This window comes from Polistes canadensis, unplaced genomic scaffold (genome assembly GCF_001313835.1).
Source record: "Polistes canadensis isolate GaletaPanama2010 unplaced genomic scaffold, ASM131383v1 scaffold_48, whole genome shotgun sequence".
In the NCBI taxonomy this organism is placed as follows: domain Eukaryota; kingdom Metazoa; phylum Arthropoda; class Insecta; order Hymenoptera; family Vespidae; genus Polistes; species Polistes canadensis.
In genome coordinates this window covers 360,593-381,663 of record NW_014569595.1, presented here as the reverse complement: position 1 = coordinate 381,663, position 21,071 = coordinate 360,593, and the positions used below count along the sequence as shown (strand labels likewise).

Below are 21,071 nucleotides of genomic sequence, written 5' to 3'. Positions count from 1 at the left end.
CGTTTTTTTTGCGGAATTATGATTATGATTATGATAATAATAATAATAATAATAATAATAATAATAATAATAATTAATAATAATAATTAATATTGATTAATTGTGTTTACGCTTTACGATACCATTTTTCGTCGTATATCTTTCCATTTCTTTGATTTTTCTTTTAATTAATTATAATTNTTAATAATAATAATTAATATTGATTAATAAAAAAATTATTATTAATTATAATAATAATTAATAATAATAGATTACTATCAAGTAATACAAATTATGATAAACACAAATCCAATTCTCTTCTCAAATCGAATTAATCCCAAGTAACTAAGATGTGATTAAAAAATGAAAAGAAAATATGTCATTATTTTATCATCACTTTGTATAGACATTTTCTTAGAAACATCCCTTTTTTAAAGAATTTTTTGCAACTGAGATAATGAATATTCACAAGATAACTTTTTAAAGGTTCCGATTTTACAATTATTGATATTGTATATAAATATTCAATCCGAGAGACCGATATAAATACAATATATACTAAAAAAAAATATGTAATCTTTAAATAAATGAAAATTAGAACGAACTTTTTAACTTGATAAACAAATTTTCAAGAGATCAGAAAAATTAAAATGATGATGACATAATGAAGAAATTTATAACTCAAAGTAGACTCTTTAATATGAAAATTTTTAAGGAAAATAAAATTAAATTAAAATTATATAAAATTTTGTTATAATCGTTCCTATCTTATTATAATCTGTTTTCTCGCTCTTTTCCTCTTTCTCTCCAATGACAATTGGTATAATATATATATATATTCTCATGCAATCTCTCATTAATTACTATAGTACCTACAAAGACTTAGGTGTACATAAGATTTATTATTACACAATATGCGACTTCGATTGAAATCTTTTTATTCTGAGATTGAAAATGACTATTATTCAGACAATTTTGAAAATAATACACACATACTATTAAAAATGAATGATTGCCGAACGACGCTTAAATATTCGTCGATGATTTGAAAATAAAAGGGAAGAAGGGAAACTTGGAAAAAAAAATAAAGAAAAAAGAAAGAAACAAAGTATATTAATATAAAAAACATGAATTTGGTTAAGGGTGGCACGAGTCGAAAGTAAAAACGAAAAAGAACTTTTATATTACATAATAACGTAAGCTATCTATGTAAAGAAAGTAAATGAGATGCTGTGAATTAACAATCAAGCGTTTTAACCTTTCATTTAAAATATACATTATCGGCGAAGCAAGAAACCTTAATTGTTTCGTGCGAGCGATGCTATAACACATTGCTCATAGATTAAATCGCCACGTTATATGCACATTAGGAATTTTTCTTCGTTATCATCGTCATCGTCATCGTCATCGTCATCATCATCATCATCATCATCATCATCATCATCATCTTCATCATCATCATCATCTCTAACAAAATCACCTTTCTATTCCTTAATCGTCACAAATTACGCTTTTAACGTTTGTCTTTCCATTAGCTCTTCGTTATCTATGTTAAATTATATCAATATTTGTTTCACATCATATATATATGTACGCATAAATAAATATATATATATATATNTATATATATATATATATATATATATATATATATATATGTAGATATGTATCCATATACATATGTTATCACTCCAGTCTCTCTATTTAGTTTAATAACGTAGGTACACTTTGTCAACAGTCACTGTCACTTTACATCTCTGTTTTGTCTACTTATCTCTCAAGATAGTTCTTCAATCATCACTAAATTATGCTGGCTTCTGAGAACCTTTCTTGCCAATCAGTGATTTATGGATATGTGGAATAACACCTGCGAGAAGAAAATCATTACGATTAATGATATTATATACATAAATTAAATATATATACAGGTGTCTAGGGTGAATATTTTTTTCTCCTTTTCGTGTATAAAATATGCTGACACCGTTAGACCGAAAAAATTCAGACACACTGTATATTCGATACAAAGATATAATAACTTACCTCCTCCTGCGATGGTAGCTTTAATCAGACTGTCTAACTCTTCGTCACCTCGAATGGCAAGTTGTAAATGTCTTGGAGTAATACGTTTAACTTTCAAATCCTTAGAAGCATTTCCTGCTAATTCTAAGACCTAACAATAAAAACAAAATATTAGCTTGGCCAATAATTATCAAATATTTCAATAAATCTTATAATTTAAACAATACATAACTTCACACTAAATTTATAAGAACTAACATCAATCATTTCAAATACATCAAACATTACTTTTCTAAATAATGGCGGGAAAAGTCCGCCATGATACCCCACGTGAGCTTAATATTAGTGACACTAGTGGTCACTTTCCTAACTACGTTTACACGTTATTCTGGCGTCACGCTTCCATGTATATAGTATTCATATTATGTATAAGTCACACACACATATATATATATATATAACTAGTGAAGTCAACCCAACGCACATATACACACATACAGCAAAAGCTCTGACCCTCGGCTTCTCAACACGATATCTCTGCTCTCTCTTGCACCAACCCAACTCACCTCGGCTGTCAGATATTCTAAGATAGCTGCGCTGTATACTGCAGCCGTTGCACCAACCCGACCATGACTGGTAGTCCTGTTTTTCAAATGCCGATGTATTCTACCTACAGGAAACTGAAACCAAATAATCGGATATATACTAACTTAAATTATAAGAATAATAATAACAATAATAAATCTCATCCTTCGCTAACACATTTCTATACGATACACTCACACACTCTCTTTTTTCTAACCTAAATAAATTATCACTTCTAAAAAAAAAAAGAGATAGAGATAAAGAAAGAAATAGATAGAGATAAAGAAACAATGATAAAAAGAAAGAGAATGTATTATAATCGTGTATTCTCCGATGACAAAAGAAAGAAATATTTTTAGGACGGTAAATATATATCGTAACTTGTTCCTATTATCCGTTGAAATAACATCGACCTCTCTCCCAACATAACGCGTCAGCAGCTTTTTCGTGTCGTTAGAAAAAGAAATCGAATAATATAATTTACATGGTCAACTAATCGTCTAATTATTTAATATACCGAAAAACTAAAGTTAATTAAGAAATGTGTCTTTATTTGGCACGCAGAAGTATGCGTGATTTATGTCTTTGTATGTGCGGTGTGTGTATATATATGCGATTTATACATACATCTAACACAAGAATATTTTCAGAAAATACGAAAATGACTGTGCTAATGGAGTGAGAAAGATAGAGAGAGAAAATATACATTGCAATGATTGCTCTCTCTCTATATTTCATCTTTCACAGAGTCTGGGTCCACATACACACCACAGTAATACGACATATACGCATGTACGCCTACACTACAAACACAGACACACGCACATGGACACGTACATTCTCACAAACGGGACGAATATCGAGCGGCACGCGATGGAAGATTATTCGGCTTTCCCGAAGGTTTCCCAGCTTTCTGCCAGATTCGTTTCATCATTCAACGAAACATGTTAACGCCCTTAAACTTCCCTTATATGTTTAATATGTTATACATCGATTATGCTCGATAAACTTATATTAGACTTTATCCTTGTATCTGGTCTGTACACTTCCCAACGTTTTATTTCTTACGAGATACACATACACACGAACGTGAACATATATATATATATATACAAACTCGTCGTATCACTTAACACGCGCTGTACACACATTAAATAACGAAGTTAAAAACCTTCTTATTCCTCGTCACGTACATACATACATATATATATATACATACACACACAGTGTCCATATTTTTTGGTTAACCTCTAAAACGAATCTATTATAACGTAACATCGCGTAACACGCACATTTCGTTTCAAATAATAATTTTTTCTATTTACTCACTTTTTTATTCTTCTTCCTGTTTTTACTAATTTTTTAATTAATTTATCTATTTATCTAATAATCTTTCTTTTATCTCATCTCATGAAATTCTTCTAACGAGTCATATGACGTCGCATATGTGTGGTGTGTATACGTGTGTAATTAAATCAAAACACGAAGGAAAAAAACGATCGAAACGACATTTATTTGTATTCGATCTTCGATACAATTTCGCGATAATACACGATTTTTGTATGATAAAAAAACAAAATATAGAAAATGTGTTGTTCTTTCTCGAAGATGATATTAATACTATAACCACATTAACATTGGTCGTTAAAACACTTCAAATTACCGTAGAAGTTTCGAAAGGACATAAAATATTCAAAGAGTCCGATGGACGACCGAATTGAAAGGCCCGGCGATCAAAGTGGGGGGATAGGGGATAGAAAGAGAAAGAGAGATTGAAAGGGGGTTGGAGGGGGTTGGTTGTGGTGTAAATGGTCCCCATCCGACGACTCGTTCATTTCAAACCGAGTAAGCTAGTATGCACTTTTGTCGAGAGAATTCAATTCAAAAAATGAAATATTTTTCAATCGACTTATCGATTATTTTGATCGTTCAATGGTTTAAATATATTATGTAGAACCGAAATAACGGTTAAACGTTAAAAGCGCAAGCTCGATAATATAAGAAAAAATATCCCTTTGTCAGTAACAATAAAAGAGTGGACGATTGGTTTTACTTCGCGCCAACTACGACTGTTTAACCTGTAAAGACCGCTATGAACTTTTACAATTGAAATAAGTGAAAAAAATTGTATGGCAATTCAAAAATTGTTGTAATGTATGTTAATATTAAATATGTAACAAATTGTATAATGAACTCACCTGCAAGCCGGCCCTCGCAGAACGAGAGACCGCCTTTGCCTTTGCTTTGCCCGAATCCTTGCCCGCCTTTCCACCAGCCTGTTCACAGACGAAAATCACGATTAATTTAAGCGATAGAAGAACGAAATCTCGTCAGTCGATAATCGAAAGTCCATAGAACACGATGGTATGTATAACGTTGACGGATGCCTGAAGGAACCGGTAAAAACTTGCGGATTACTCACCATTATTCTAGCAGTACCTTTGCAGTTCGCTACACGACAGACTTGCGGGGAGCACAGACGACGCCGTCTAAGCACGATCCCGCCAAATACGCTTGGCGCTGCTGCTTCGTCCCGCGGTCTGATCACGTGACAACTCTCGACCAATCACGGCCTGTTAACGACGCAATCGTCGCGATACAAGCGGTCGAATCTCGAACCACGGTCTATAAGAGACAGAAGAACACGTTAAATGTGTAAGAGAATCAACGACGCGTTCTTTTCAATCAAACTAGAATGCGAATTATTTATTTTATATGATTACTTATGTTTATTTCTTTCTAGAATACTCGTATGAGTCAAATAATTGCTTTTTATTTATCATCTCGAAACTTCGAGAACTTCTCGATCTGATTCTTTATTGTACATATATTTCTCTCTCTCTCTCTCTCTCTCTCTCTCTCTCTCTCTCTCTCTTTCTCACTTTCTTTTTCTTTCTCTCTTGTTTGGTGTTATCTTGTTTCTTCTTCTTCTTTTATTTTTCTTTCTTTTATATTTATCCTTTTTTATGATGGCGGGTGGAACGCAACTGGTGGCCCTCACCCTTTTTATTCTTTCTTTATATTTTTCCATAATAAATAAACGATATTGATAATATTATTAATTGGGATATGAATTTAAATACTTTGTGAATATCTATATATATATATATATATATATATTCCTTTGAGAAATGATAAAAGCTAATATTAAACATTATTTTCCTTGAGAAATATATAACCGAACAAACAAGGTCATTATAAAACGTTCTTAAATAATTTTGAGAAATTATGATAAGAATAAATATAATAAAAATGTCTTAAGAATTTTTATTGAAGAGTAAAAAGGCAGTAGCACAAAATACTTCACAATATACAAGAATACACTTATATATGTATATAATATGTATATATTAAAGTATTCTAAGTAATAATATTACTGGGATTAAATAACGATAAATGGGGGAGAATCGAAATAGATGATTGAACTTATAATTGTATATCGCGATTGGGTTCAAATACGAATAAAATTAATTCTAAAGCGATCCGTGGCGCTGTATTGAAGAGGACGTTTCGAATTTAAAGGACCGATTTTTTTATTCGTGCATTATCTACCATAAATTTTTATATATGTATATATATAAAAATCTATATAAACTCTAATCATCGAGTGATAAATTTTAACGAACAAAATAAAAGTTCAGTAATTAGTAATAAAACTTGATTTTACGGTTCTATAGAAAAACAAAAAATGAGTAATATTTATTATCTAATAAACTAATTAATGGTTTAGAATTTCTATGACGTTAAAATCGTTAAATTTGTATTAAAAAAAAAACATTTGATAGAAAATTGATTGGCCTTAGCGGGGGCTTCGATCGATGAGAATAACACGAGCAAGGATTAAAACGAGACTGTTGAAAATTGCAAATAGCACAGGAGCATTTATACGATGGGTCACGATATCGACGAGTAGTCTGTTACATGGGACATGCGCGTTAACAAATCCGCAAAGCCTCGCGTTCCAATTTTTCCCGCCATTTTCCTCCTCTATCATCCCCCACCATTCTTCTTATCGTTATTATATTATTACTACTATTATTACGGCTATTACTACTACAAGGGACTATTACGTAGACAATACAAAGGTTCTTTCTCGCGAATTTATCGTTGGTCCTATCGTTCGATCCGTCCAGCAGATACATCCGCCATTATTTGTTATATGTACTATATATATGTATGCATATGTATATTTATCCTCGAAATTATTTAGTATAGATTGCTGTTAGCCTCAGCTAGCTCGTCACATTTGTCATCGATATCGTCCTATAATAAAAAAATTAAATTAATAATAATAAATGTGCATATATGCATACGATATTATAAATAATTATGAAACATTTCTTTCTCGAATTTTTATTCTACCTCTTTACTATTTTGTATTATCAATTTATTCGAAGAAATAATACAAGAAACTTTACTTCCTTTTTAAAGCATCTTGCAGGGATATTTTCAGGATTAAGAGTACGATTAGATTGTATTTTGTAATGGTAACTTTCAGCTAAACTTAATTTACTAGTTGAATTGCCAAATGAAATAAGATTATACAAAATTTCTAATTGATCATTTACCTCATCCAACTGTAAACATTTGCCCCATTCGGTGAGACTAATCATGTGATCGTTATCGGCATCGCAAGAATCGAAGAATGGCGCTATGCAATGTTCCAAAGCCATTAAGTGTCCTTCAATAGGGAAAAGTTCGTGCCTGGAAACTTTCCTATCGTGTGGATGACCATCGAGGTCACACCACTTCCAAATGGCTGCATTTGTCCAGCGCAGTGTCAAGTTAGTTTCAGCTTCGCGTTGCATTTTCAAGTAGTGCGATGGTAGCTCTTGACGATCAGCTAAATCACGCATTATGTTGAACAACCAATCGCGCATACGCCTCGGAAAATCTGCCATATCCTCTTCCTTGCAGGTCTGAATAACAGCAACGCAAAATCCAACATATGAGTTAAAAAAAATCGATACCAATGACTACGACTAGTCACGGACGATACTAAATAATATTTTTGATGTTATTTTTAAATCAAATTACTAAACAAAGATTAATAAATTAGTTTTAATTATACTCACAGGCATCTGTTTGCATTCCCCATAATATTTAATATGAACGTGCTGATATTTAGAACCTCTACACCTGGGATCATCAGTACTACAGAAACAACGTGCTTGATAGACCTCGCAATCGCTGCCAAAAGTTTCATTGTAATTTGTGCAGACCTTACGACGAGGATCAACTTCCTCATCACAAAATTCAATGCAAACACATTCGGCTACGCCATCTTCGGTTGACTACAAATGATTTAAAAATATTAGACACCTGTTCTGTAATTCCAAACATTTAAAAACGTTCATTCTAACTATTAAATAATTATAATTTTTAGGAACTGACCTTACAAACTCGTCCAGCACTACAATGTTTATCCATGCAAGGATCAACTTCGATCAAACGTTGCTTCTTCGCTGCAAGCTCGTTATTAGCATTTTCGAAGTTAACTTCAGCATCTTTGTTATCATTTTCCGCAATCTCGTCAGCTTCTAGCATGTTAATTACTTCATCCTGAAGCGATGGTTCGGTCGTTGTTCGATGTTTCCTTATATGCTAAAAAAAATCATTGTGTTATAAAATATAATTATATTTATTAATTTATTTATCTCAATTCTAGGGATATATTTACAACGATCAAAAAAGTAAAAGAAAGAAAAAAAGATAATTTCGAAATATTAAAAAGATATTTTTATTTCTCTAATTAAATTGAAATATATCAAGTTATAGTTTACTAACCCGTCGTGCAGAAACATTTGTTACAAGAGCCACTAAAAGCAACCCAAGGAAGAGCAGCTGCAGCTTCGTCGTCCGCATTGCGATCCCTGCGACAAATGATCGATCGATAAGTGCGTAACTGTGCGCGTTTACGAGTCTTATTATTATTAAATGGTACGTATGCTATAGTACATATATCCTCGAGAGTACATTGGAATTAATCAGACACATTGAGTCTCATTTATTAATCGATTCAAACGTCATCTTGATTTTTTTCTCAATTACCAGAACCATTTTGTAAAGTTAGCAACTTCCTTTCTTCCTTCCTTCCTTCCTTCCTTCCTTCCTTCCTTCCTTCCTTCATTCTTTCTTTCTTTTTTAATATATGAATACATTTTAAAATTGATCCCCAATCAATTATAAATAATAAAAATGAAAAAAATATGAGATATTATACAGAATGAATACTTTCAAATTACAATTTCTTTTTATTTAGAAAAATATATAAAATAAGAAACGAGTAAATCGATTTTTTAAATTTACCGCTAGTCTCTATATGATAGTTATTTAAAAAAAGAATATATTTTGTTAAACGAAAGAATTGAAAGATCGAAGTTAACGATCTTACGAACGATTCTTGGGTCAACATAGCTAAAGATAATAAATCTGTCGACATGACTTTTGATAGGAGTAACAAAGCGATAACCTAAATACTTTAAAATAATCGTCTCGCATAAGCCTTCGATATAAGAAAGTTCGACGACATTAAAAACAGGATTCATGCGTGAGACCGACCCTTTTCCGTTTCTTATTTCGCATACGCGTTATTATTACGACATATGTATGTTCTTTTCTCTTTATACAATATACATATGTTTTCAATTCCAAGAAAGAACGTGGTAAGATCTATTTACGTATCGTCATCTCTCAGTTTATCAAGCAAAGGAAGAGTTAATGAGAAATCAAGGCCTCAATATGAACGTTTTCTGTTAATCTACAAAGAGAACGAGAAAAAAGAGAGAGAGAGAGAGAGAGAGAGAGAGAGAGAGAGAGAGAGAGAGAAAAAGATTCTAATTTTGTTGATTTTACTACGAAATTATTCTTTTCATTTTTCTTATTTCTATTATATATATTCCACGATAATAATTTATTCCCGTAATATGTAATATTATCTATTTGCTAATAAGAAAAAGAAAAAAAATAACAGGAACTAATGTTTGTGTAATTTTGTTCAAATTATTCTGAACATTTTTCAACACAAATTTACTTTGTTAAAAATTAATATTTAAACTCCACTTCTCTCCTCTTTTCGTTTTGATTTCCTTTTTTGGGCAGGACGATACTTCGCGGTATTTATAACTGCACTCGAGGGATTGCGAAATTTTGTATACTTAAAAAACAAGAGAGAGAAATATAACAACTACGTGTAAGATAATAAATTTGTTACGAGGACATTTCTAATATTTTTTAATTTGTTTTAGATATATATATATATGAAGTATTATTTTCTCAAGAAATGTATACCACAAAAAAAAGAGATTAGGTTATCGCTGGAAAGGTTTTAATTGCATTAGATGGAAGAGTCTCGTAATCTCTCTTTTTTTTATTTCTCATCTTTCTCTTTTTTCTCTTTATATTGCAATCTAATTTCGTTAAATGAAACGCCAACATTTCCAGGACAATAATCAAAATTATTCGGAAATATTATGTATAATATATCTGTGTGTTCTCATTTCATTCCACCTACATAAGTTAATGTTAATCGACGTAACGTGGGTGGATATTTCAACGGATCGTTTCGTGTCGCTGAACGTTCCTGAGTATACAAGAAAAGTATACGCGGAGTAACACCAGTTCGGTTTCTGACCGGAGAACCATCGAGAGAAGCCACTTGACACGCAAACTTCGTATAAATGCGCTGCTGGCGTAATAATATTTCTACCGATTCTTATGGTAAAGGGGTAAGGAAAAAGGAAGGTCACTGCTTTGGGTCTTACGAAATTTTGCCATATAGGTTTTCAACATATTTTTCTATTTTTGTAATAACCTTTGCGTTTGCAAGAAACATCCTATTAATCGTCTATTATAATCATTGTATTATAATTCTTACAATCTAATGTTAAATAATAGCACGAGTTTCTTCTCATTAATTTGCGATTTTTAATTATTAATAGTATTAATTTATAATACTATTAATAATTAATAGTAATATAATTATTACTATAATAATTATATTACTATAAATAGTAATATAAGTATAATACTATTAATAATAATAATATATATTAAATTATATAAGATGTATTAACGGAGGGAAAATTTGATTTTATTTGAAATAATATAATATGTTTGCATACGTCGGCAATAATAATAGTTTTACAACGTTCCATAGAACTGAGATAATTGCTCATAAAACATATTTTAAATAGCGGCCACGACAACTCACGACTCATAAAATATATCTTTGGACAAAGAAGACTATTAAATTGTACATATAATTCTATTGTTTTATCCTATTCGAATATTATTTGTGGATGGAACGATAAAAATGTGCGAGAAGGATATTTGATTTCCGCTTCGCAAAGGATGGATGATTACATTCGCGCCTACAAAAATGAGATAACTTCTCCAAATATGGGTAATTGCTGTGGTGATTAAAAAAAGAAAGAGAAGAAAAAAACAAAGAGCAAGACGTTCGATCCTGTATGTTTAAAGAGACCATTCCTAATATAATAAAAAATGCATAAATAAATGTATGTATTTATGCATTCGACTATGCAAATTATAATTTATATATATTGCAAGTTAACATAACAATAAAAATATATATATTTTAGTATACATAATATGTATTTATATATTTTACTGGATATTTTATTATATTAGGTATTAAGTATACCTAACAGTATATATAAACATGAGTTATCTTATAAAATTTATAGGCTCTGAAAAAAATTATATTCTCGGACCAATATAAGTAATACATACCTGAAACGATCAAGTTTTTCTCTCTCTCTCTCTGTCTCTCTCTCTTTTTCCTTCCTTTCCACAATTTATTGTGATGAAAAGACTAAATACGAAACAGCCCTCCAAATCGGTCGCTGGACCGGTACTGACTGCAGCCTGGAAACGTTCGAAAGACCAAACGAGACGAGATGATCTCATCTCTCCCTCTCTCTTACTCCCTTTCTTTCCTTCTCTTCCTTTCTCTCTCTCCCTCTCTTTCTTCCTTTATCTTTGCCGTTTACTCGTTCTCTTCCTACACCCCCGGTTTGATCTTCCTGCCACATGGCGATTCGTGTTAACTATCGTTTCATTTCTTTTAAACATTTACACTTATGCTCTTCTATTACGCAATAACAAGATTACATGCATGCGTGTACACATCCACGAGAAGTTTAATAAACGCGCTCTCCTTGGTTTCCTGTAACAAGTACAAAGTGCTGATTGAATTAATGAAATTATACCGTTCAAAAATTATACTTGTCAAGAGAAAACGTTAGTTAATTGAGTTGAACGTGATTTTACGAAAATAATTATGTAATTCGTGTATTCAAGTATTATAATAATCATGTTATGTTCTCTCACTAGAAGTTTCAAATTTTCGAGAAATCGAAAATATTTATCGTAAATCGAACTTCAAATAGGAATCGATTATTATCGACATTTTTACTTGGTCGCTAAAACATTGTACTTTTTTTACATCAGTTGGTAGAATCGGTATACCTTACGAATACTTCTGCACGGTTGATAATACAGGGATCAAATCTAGAAAATGTTTTGAGAAAATGTACAATTAAATATTTACAAATATTTATAACAACTTAATGTCTAAATTAATTCTTAAAATATTATTTGTAGAATAAATATTTTCTAATTATATAGATTATTTTTAGTCGTTGAAATCCTATTGATAATACTTCTGCATTCTGTTGATATTTGAAGATGTATCTGATGATTTCCAAATGTTCCCATTCTTGTGATAATATTTTTAATTGCCTTTGTCTTCTAAAGTAAGGGTGTAGATGGTTCCCATTGTTTTAACAATGTAGACTATCTTTCAATGTACTACAAAAATAATAACACAGATTATTTCCAATGGCATTCATTCTTAATGTCTTACGAATAATGTTAATAAGTTAATTAAATGTATATACGTATTTCTAAGAATAATGTTTATTCCATACATTTTCCTAGTATCTTATTAAAAGTAAAATATCATTTGCATGCAATTACATTATATTTTATTTTTTATTAAAAAAAGAACTATTCATATCTCTATTACGTATGAACATTATAAATACATAATGTACGGTAGGAAAACGTGATTGGTAAAAATTGGAGCTTAACCACGTGGAAAGAGATGAAACGTTCGCTGTAAAGAATTTATGGTCATCGGCTGAACGTCCACAGTATAACTGATACTTGTGATCGAAGTTAAATGTTTGAAATATACTTTAATTATATAATATTATGCGATAACGTTTTTTTATATAATTTTAATAAAAATATATAATATTCAAAACATGTATATTTCTCCCCAAAATATATAAAATTAAATTATTTGTAGAAGATCGTTAATAAAACACTTACCAATTTGAAAAATGGAAAGTTTTATTAGTTATTACGTGCCTGCTCATACTTCGACCCGACTGTGTTGAAATTTAAACGCTGATTGGTTGATTGTCGTACGATCTATCTTATATCCGCCAATGAGAGCAAAATAGAGGGACAAAACCCAGGTTCACCAGCAATATGGCTGTCAGTATAAATTTGATGCTTCTAACATGCGTTTCTCTCCGAAATATTTGGCAAATGGACTCACTTTTATTAAATTTTCATTAAATGCGCGATGTGATGTAACTTTTGTTCAATTTCATGAGTGGGAAACTGCGATGAGGGTTAGTTGAAACCTACAACAACGGAAGATTATTATTATATTTTTAAGTAGGTATACTCGATAATACTTTTCTATTTATTTGCGTGTCCATATTGCGCCTTTACCATAATATTTCATAATACTTGGGAATAATTATTCATCTACAAGATAACGTTAGATTATTATTTATTATCACTTTGTATGTGTCATTATTATTAATGTAATATTGCATTATCGATGATATATTGAAACAAAAAAGCGTCCAGCCTCCCCCATGCCCCTCCTTCTTCCTCCTCCTCCTCCTCCTCTAGTTATGCTTTAATGTGTATTGTCTCCACCCCAGTATTATAATTAATTCTTTCATTCCTAACATTTCAAACAACGATTTATATTCAAGTAACAATCATTTGTTTATACAATACATTTTTTCATCCAATTTTTTACATCTATGACAAATAGGGAGCTATTTTGTTTTAGCTGTATTTTAACTGTTTGGATAATATAGCATCATTGTTAAGCGTTTTATGATTTGCATATGCATGCTTTGTAAAAATAAAAGTAGATAACACTAAATGACCTTATTAAAATGTATTATGCATTAAGGAAAGTTATAGAATTGTTTTTTATTGTTTCAGATATCTTAGGCGGTTCTTAATTGCAACATAATCATGACATCGAGGTAACGTATTTACGGTGACCAGGATTAATATTATTAATGATTCAAATTTTTTCAATTTCTCTGTCTCTCTCTTTCCGTGTTAATGTTAAATGTTTGATATTGCTCTCACTCTCCCTCTCTCTCTCCGTTTCTCTAGGTTGGATAGATTATTTATATTATTAGAAACTGGCACAAATGCAGTAACCAAAAGAGCAGCAGCCCAGCAACTTGGAGAAGCACAAAGATTACATCCTCACGATCTTCATCATTTATTAGCTCGAGTTTCGACTCTTTTGAAATCTCCGCAATGGGACACAAGAATTTCAGCTGCGCATGCAGTGCAAGCTATACTTACACAGGTTCCTCCATGGAATCCAGACCCGATAGAAACCAAATTGTGCCAGGGTATTCTTTTCTTTCTATTCTTTTCTTTTCGTTAAGATTTATATACATTTGTATTAATTTATATTATTTTTTATTTTATGTACCAGTTAAAGAAGAACTAAATGCAGACAAACAACGAATGACTAGTAATAAATTGACCTTGGAAAATTTTGATATGGAAAAAATATTAGCACGTAGTTCTCATTTAACTGGATCAGAGGGAAGCGAGTATGATTTGATTGTCCCGGAAGGTGAAAACATTAATCTACAGAATCAAGAGAAGAAATTAATTACAGAAAAATTAGGTTTAAATCCACGATTAACTGGCATTGATACGTCTGAACTATTTACTTCGGATGATCTCCTACCTGCGGTATGTTCTCCTGTTTCTGAAACGTCTCTTAAATTACCTATTGAAGAAACATTGAAACAACCAGGCGGACTTAGTAGAAGAGAAATGAATAGAGCAAGACGCAAGGTATCATTATTATTATAACTATATTATTTTTGTGTTATATCATTTTTCTTTGTATCATGGAAAAATAAATAAACATTATTTTAATTTTCAGGCACGACAGACGGTGTCAAAACGATCACGAGAGACTGACGATCCACCGGATAACGCATCGACACCGGATACAATAGTAAATAATAGTGGAGATGTAGTAAATAAAAAATTTAAATTAGAGGAAGTGATCTCATCAAATACAGGATCTATTGGCAGTGCATCAAACGAAATTGTAAATGGCGTGCCAGATGGAACTGGTTGCTGGCCAGAATCTGTTATCGACTGGCCCTTAGAATCATTTACAGAAAATCTTTGTCAAGATTTATTTAGTCAAAAATGGGAAGTACGTCATGGTGCAGCTACTGCTTTGCGAGAACTTGTACGTCTTCATGGAAAAGGTAATAACTATATGTATTTTCTTTCTTTTTAATTTTTAAAAAATATATTTGTATACTTAAAGTGTATAATATATAATATATATTTTTATATTAATGTAGGTGCAGGAAAGTGTCGTGACCAAACAATAGAAGAAATGAAAGAAAACCATTATCAATGGGTGATCGATGCAGCATTAAGGCTTTTATGTGTATTAGGTCTCGATCGTTTTGGTGACTTTGTATCGGATCAAGTAGTTGCACCTGTTAGAGAAACGTGCGCACAGGCACTTGGTTCTCTTTTGTTGTTAATACCAAAAGATAAAGATGATAAAATTACTAATAATGGCATTATGGGAATAGTTTCAATCATATTGAAACTTTTAGAATACGATGAATGGGAAGCTAGACATGGTGCTTTGCTAGCATTAAAATATTTATTGGCAATACGTGATGATCTATTAGATGAAGTATTACCAAAAGTATTTCCTGCTATCATGAAAGGTCTTTCCGATCCAGTAGATGATGTAGGTGCAGCAGCAGCAAGTGCACTCATACCAGTAGCATCAGCTTTACCAAGATTATTAAAGCCCGCAGAATTGGAAGCAATAGTGAAACAACTTTGGCAATTACTACGTGAACAGGACGAGTTGGCAGCTGCATGCAACAGTTTTATGGGTTTGCTAGCTGCTATACTTTCTTTACCTGCTGCACGTGCTTCTATTACACCTCAACCATTATCACAGGTATTTGATAATATTTTCACACTCTACAATTTTATTATTATGATCAACTGGTAATAATATTTTTATTAAAACATTGTTATAGGTATTACCAAGATTATGGCCTTTTCTTAGCCATTCAAGTTCAAGTGTACGTAAAGCTACATTACAAACATTACAAACTTTAACTGGAAATGACGGAAATCTGAGTGAAGATAAAAAAGAAAGATGGGGTCTAGGAGGTGGAATCATATTACAACAGGCTTTACGTCATGTATTTCAACGTGTATTAATCGAGCATGTTACAATGATCCAAGATGTAGCCGTATGCGTCTGGGAAAATCTAGTCATACAGAGTGATCTTGAACTTCTATTGCATGCGGCCTGTCCCTTAGTTAGCACATGGCTGTGTTTGACTATGCAACCGGAGCATGTGCCATTTAATCCAAATTTATTAATGACTGTGGCTTCTCCTGGCAAGGGTACAAAAAGTAACCATCAAATAGGCGGTAACTGCGATGCAATACAATCAGACTGCAGTAGTAACGGTGGAAGTAATAGTATTAGTGGCAGTGTCAAATCTTCTACTGAGCTAAAAGTATACATTGGTGGAATTGAAACTGTAGCGCAAAATCTCAGACATGCTAACGTGGTACAAGCACGTTGCAAGGCAGCTCGGATGCTTGGACTTTTATCTCATTATATAGTTCAACCGGCACCAGGCGTCATTTATACACCAGACATTCCTAGTCCAGCTGTTTGCTATGCTAAAGTATTACTGCCACATCTTAATTCACGATCAGCTTTACAACGGACTGTCGCTGGTCTTACTATGTCTCATTGGGCTGTCGTCGAAAAAACTAAACCACCTGTTATACCTGATATACTTCAGTATGAAAATATTTTATACATTTATAAATTTTTATTGTTATTTAAATTTAATCATTGATGATAATAATTATATATTGTTCTTTTCTTTTTCTTTTTTAAAGGGATCGACTATTTCAATGTTTAACCGAATGTATATTTTACGATGAGATAGCTACATCGTTTACACGTTTATTACACGAAAGTCGTGATTACATAGCAACATTGAAACATTATAAATTAAATGTACCCGTAGAAGTAGATACGTCTGGTGTACTAACTTTCGATCAGATCTCAATACTCGCTGGTAAACCTATTTTAGAACTTTGTGCCATCAGTAATGCAACTGGATCATCTAGCACAATGCCAACTGTTGCCGGTAGTAATGGTATTGGAATTAAATTGAAACCTAAATTAGTGGAAAGTTTAGAAGAAAGAAGACGAGCTTTAGAGGTTGGTGCTGCTGCAACAGCAACGCAACAACAATCATTAAATATTATGTCGATGGCTGCTTTGGCAGGAGCTGCTACTATGTTACATTGTTTACCAGAAACTCCACAGCCATTAAATCCAATCGTTAAACCATTAATGGAAGCTATCAAACGTGAGGAGAACGAAGAATTGCAGAAATTAGCAGCTAAACATTTAGCTCATCTTGTTGATCTTTGTGTAAATAGGAATCCTTCACCAAATACAAAAGTATATATTTCTCTTACTTTTAAAGTTAACGTTATTGATTGATCAACAATTTATTTTATTAATCTGTCATTTATTTCTTGAAGATATCAACTAATTTATGCACATTTTTGTGTTCGGACACTGAATTCACACCAAAAGTAGCAAACATAAAAGACAATGATACCTTTGATGGTATTCTTACTTTAAGTAACAGGCATAAGCACGCAGAAAGACTAGTTTATAATCGTGGAACAGGAAGTGGAACTGGTAGTGGACGTGGACCAGGTAGGCCACCAATTACTGAAATTCCTTTAGAAGAATTACTTGCTTGCGAAGAACCTGAAGCAAAAGCTGCTAGAACACGACGTCGTGGAGCTACCTTAGCTCTTACATCATTAGGTATATAAATATATATATATATATATATATATATTTTTATTCTTTTCTTCATTAATCATCAATTGTTTATTAAATATTATTTAATCGATTTAATAATAATATAGCAAAATTATTTGGTGCCGAATTACCTTCACGCTTACCACACCTTTGGGATTTAATTTTGCCAAGCATGTTAAGAAAAGGATCGAAAGATCCTCTTCCTAAGGATTCCCAAGAGAAAGCTAATCAACTTATTTCTGGATTACAAGTACTTGAAATTATGGCACCAAATTTACATTCTTCTTTGCTACCACCAGCACTCGAGTGTTTACCTCGTTTGTGTGATTTATTAGCACACCCTTATAAAGCTGTTAGACATATGGCAGCACGATGTATAGCTGTATTAGCTAGTGTGGATGCAGATAAGGTAGAAATTCTACATATAATATAAGTTCTTAATATTTAATAATTATTGATATTACTTAGAGACATATTTATTTCAGGCAATGCAACATGTAATACGTAGTGTAATACCATTATTAGAAGCTAGCTGTAGAGAAAGAAATCAATCTAAAACTCTTACAGCTCCAAATGAAATAGATTTGATGAGACAGGGTGCTGCTGAAGCATTGGCCTGTATTATCGAAACCTTAAGCGTCAATGTCATTCCATATTCGGTACTTTTTATGGTACCTTTGCTTGGTAGAATGAGTGATCAAAATCAAGCTGTTAGATTAGTTTGCAGTGCAACATTTGCAACATTAGTACAATTGTTACCTCTTGATCCTGGTGTAATTGCGGATCCACCTGATTTAATGTAAGATATCGATGATGTTATTATTTCTATGTATCAAATTTTTATGCGCCTTTTGTTATAAAATAAATCAAATATTTTGTATTCTTGCAGAGAAGAGAAAGCTCAAGAAAGAAGATTTTTAGAACAACTGTTAAATCCTCGCAGTATACCAGATACAGAGTTACCAATTCCTGTAGAAGCAGAATTACGTAGTTATCAACGACAAGGATTAAATTGGTTGAATTTCCTAAACCGTTATCATTTACATGGTGTTCTGTGCGATGATATGGGTCTTGGAAAAACTTTACAAACTCTTTGTATATTAGCATTGGATCATCATCGTAATACACAGGCACCACCTAGTTTGGTAGTATGTCCACCAACCTTAACAGGTCATTGGGTCTATGAAGCAGAAAAATTTTTCCAAAGTCAGGATCTTTCAGTTATTCAATACGCTGGTACACCTCCAGAACGTGAAAAATTAAGGCCACGCCTTTCACAACACAGAATGGTTGTAGCAAGTTACGATATTATACGAAAGGATATAGAATTCTTCGAAGCACTTCAATGGAATTATTGTGTGCTTGACGAAGGTCATGTGATAAAAAACGGCAAGACTAAAAGTGCACAAGCAGCTAAACGTTTGCATGCTAATCACAGGCTAATATTATCGGGTACACCAGTACAAAACGATGTACTTGAATTGTGGTCTCTCTTCGACTTTTTAATGCCAGGTTTTCTTGGTAGCGAGAAACAATTTGCGGCTAAATATTCTCGTCCTATTTTAGCTTGTAGAGAACCTAAAGCTGGCCCTAAAGAACAGGAAGCTGGTGCTCTGGCAATGGAAGCTCTTCATAGACAGGTAAATTATATTTTATAATTTTGATACAATATTTTATATATAAAAGTTTATAATATATTTAATATGAATGTTAATATATTAATTATATTAAACAAAATGTATACATATATATTTTTTTTTTGTAGGTATTACCATTTTTACTAAGACGAAATAAAGAAGATGTACTACAAGATTTACCACCTAAAATCACGCAAGATTATTATTGCGATCTATCACCATTACAACGTACTCTTTATGAAGATTTCCGTACACGACATTCTGCTGCCTTTATCTCTAATGTCTCATGCGCGTCTGCAAATGATCCTCATGGTGGTCACGTCTTTGAAGCATTACGTTACTTACGTAACGTATGCAATCATCCTAAGCTAGTATTAAGTCCAAAACATCCTCTGTATCAAACAGTGAGTAATAACACGTTTAATAACAAGATTTTTATAATTATTATTAAAATGGATTACTCTTAATCGTAATTTTTATTATTAGGTTTGCAATATGATGAAACAGCAACAAACTACTTTAGCTGATATCGAGCATGGAGCTAAGTTGCCAGCTTTAAAACAATTATTACTAGATTGTGGTATTGGACAATCTAATCAACAAAGTCGGAATTTAGCATCGGCTAGTTCCACTAATGACAATCAACATACTCAGCAACAATTAGTGAGCCAGCATCGTGTTCTTATATTTTGTCAATTAAAAGCGATGCTTGATATCGTAGAAAAAGATTTACTTCGAGCTCATCTACCAACAGTAACATATTTGCGCCTTGACGGAAGTGTGCCAGCTACTCAAAGGCATTTCGTTGTTTCTCGTTTTAATGCTGATCCTTCTATAGACGTTTTATTATTGACTACTCAAGTTGGTGGTTTAGGATTAAATTTGACAGGCGCTGATACCGTCATTTTCGTCGAACACGATTGGAATCCTATGAAGGATCTTCAAGCAATGGATCGAGCTCATCGTATCGGTCAGAAGAAAGTTGTCAATGTGTATCGTCTTATAACTAGGTCTACTGTTGAAGAGAAAATTATGGGATTGCAGAAGTTTAAATTACTTACTGCCAATACTGTGATTTCTACAGAAAATGCTTCTTTGGAAACTATGGCTACTGATCAAGTACACATATTTTGTTTAATATGAACTTTTTTTTCCTATCATATATATTTTTCTTTTTACTCGATAACAACAATTATATTCTTATTTACAGTTATTGGACTTATTTTCTTTGGACAATAGTAAAGGTAAAAAATTAGAGAATCAAGAAAATATTGGAGTATCTAAAATATCTTGTGTACAAGGCGTTAATCGGTCAGTACTTGAAATATTACCTGAACTTTGGGAACAACAACAATATGATGATGAATACGATCTTGACATGTTTTTAACAACTTTAAAAGCTGATAGCCAATAACCAGCAGCAATAATAGAAGCAACTCTTCTATAATAATCACGATCATCGTTGATTACATTATCTCTTTCATAAGTATACTTATATAATAATTGTACATAAATTATAATAAATGAAATTTAGTATAAGAAAGAAAAAAAAAGAGAGAATGAGAGAAAGAAAGAGAGAGAGAGAGAGAGAGAGAGAGAGAGAGAGAGAGAGAGAGAGA

General features: G+C 32.1%; 3 protein-coding genes across 5 annotated transcripts; 1 reads left to right on the top strand and 2 right to left on the bottom strand.

The window, feature by feature from the left end:
- Positions 1–1,618: 1,618 nt before the first annotated feature.
- Positions 1,619–5,114, bottom strand: LOC106785341 (histone H2A.V). Of its 3 annotated transcripts, XM_014745722.1 has the most exons (5): positions 5,006–5,114; positions 4,782–4,859; positions 2,565–2,678; positions 2,020–2,149; positions 1,624–1,846 (listed from the first exon to the last, which is right to left on the bottom strand). In XM_014745722.1, exons 1-5 carry the CDS (start codon positions 5,006–5,008, stop codon positions 1,785–1,787), a joined length of 387 nt encoding a protein of 128 aa, XP_014601208.1. In that variant the 5' UTR covers positions 5,009–5,114; the 3' UTR covers positions 1,624–1,784. The 3 variants fall into 3 exon arrangements, with proteins under 3 accessions (XP_014601207.1, XP_014601209.1, XP_014601208.1); XM_014745721.1 differs by lacking the exons at positions 4,782–4,859; positions 5,006–5,114 and adding an exon at positions 4,247–4,422 and having other exon boundaries at positions 1,619–1,846; XM_014745723.1 differs by lacking the exons at positions 4,782–4,859; positions 5,006–5,114 and adding an exon at positions 3,352–3,411 and having other exon boundaries at positions 1,623–1,846.
- A 723-nt stretch (positions 5,115–5,837) lies between these two features.
- LOC106785340 (SPARC) lies at positions 5,838–11,481 on the bottom strand. Its single transcript, XM_014745720.1, has 6 exons — positions 11,338–11,481; positions 8,371–8,456; positions 7,978–8,187; positions 7,659–7,877; positions 7,152–7,502; positions 5,838–6,846 (listed from the first exon to the last, which is right to left on the bottom strand). Exons 2-6 carry the CDS (start codon positions 8,446–8,448, stop codon positions 6,790–6,792), a joined length of 915 nt encoding a protein of 304 aa, XP_014601206.1. The 5' UTR covers positions 8,449–8,456; positions 11,338–11,481; the 3' UTR covers positions 5,838–6,789.
- Positions 11,482–13,101: 1,620 nt separating this feature from the next.
- On the top strand, positions 13,102–21,013 carry LOC106785338 (TATA-binding protein-associated factor 172). The gene is made up of 15 exons (XM_014745713.1): positions 13,102–13,296; positions 13,864–13,907; positions 14,044–14,291; positions 14,378–14,748; positions 14,840–15,176; positions 15,276–15,898; positions 15,981–16,765; positions 16,867–17,440; positions 17,524–17,818; positions 17,923–18,224; positions 18,301–18,614; positions 18,705–19,455; positions 19,581–19,856; positions 19,939–20,571; positions 20,663–21,013. Exons 2-15 carry the CDS (start codon positions 13,897–13,899, stop codon positions 20,864–20,866), a joined length of 5,724 nt encoding a protein of 1,907 aa, XP_014601199.1. The 5' UTR covers positions 13,102–13,296; positions 13,864–13,896; the 3' UTR covers positions 20,867–21,013.
- The last annotated feature ends 58 nt before the right edge of the window (positions 21,014–21,071 follow it).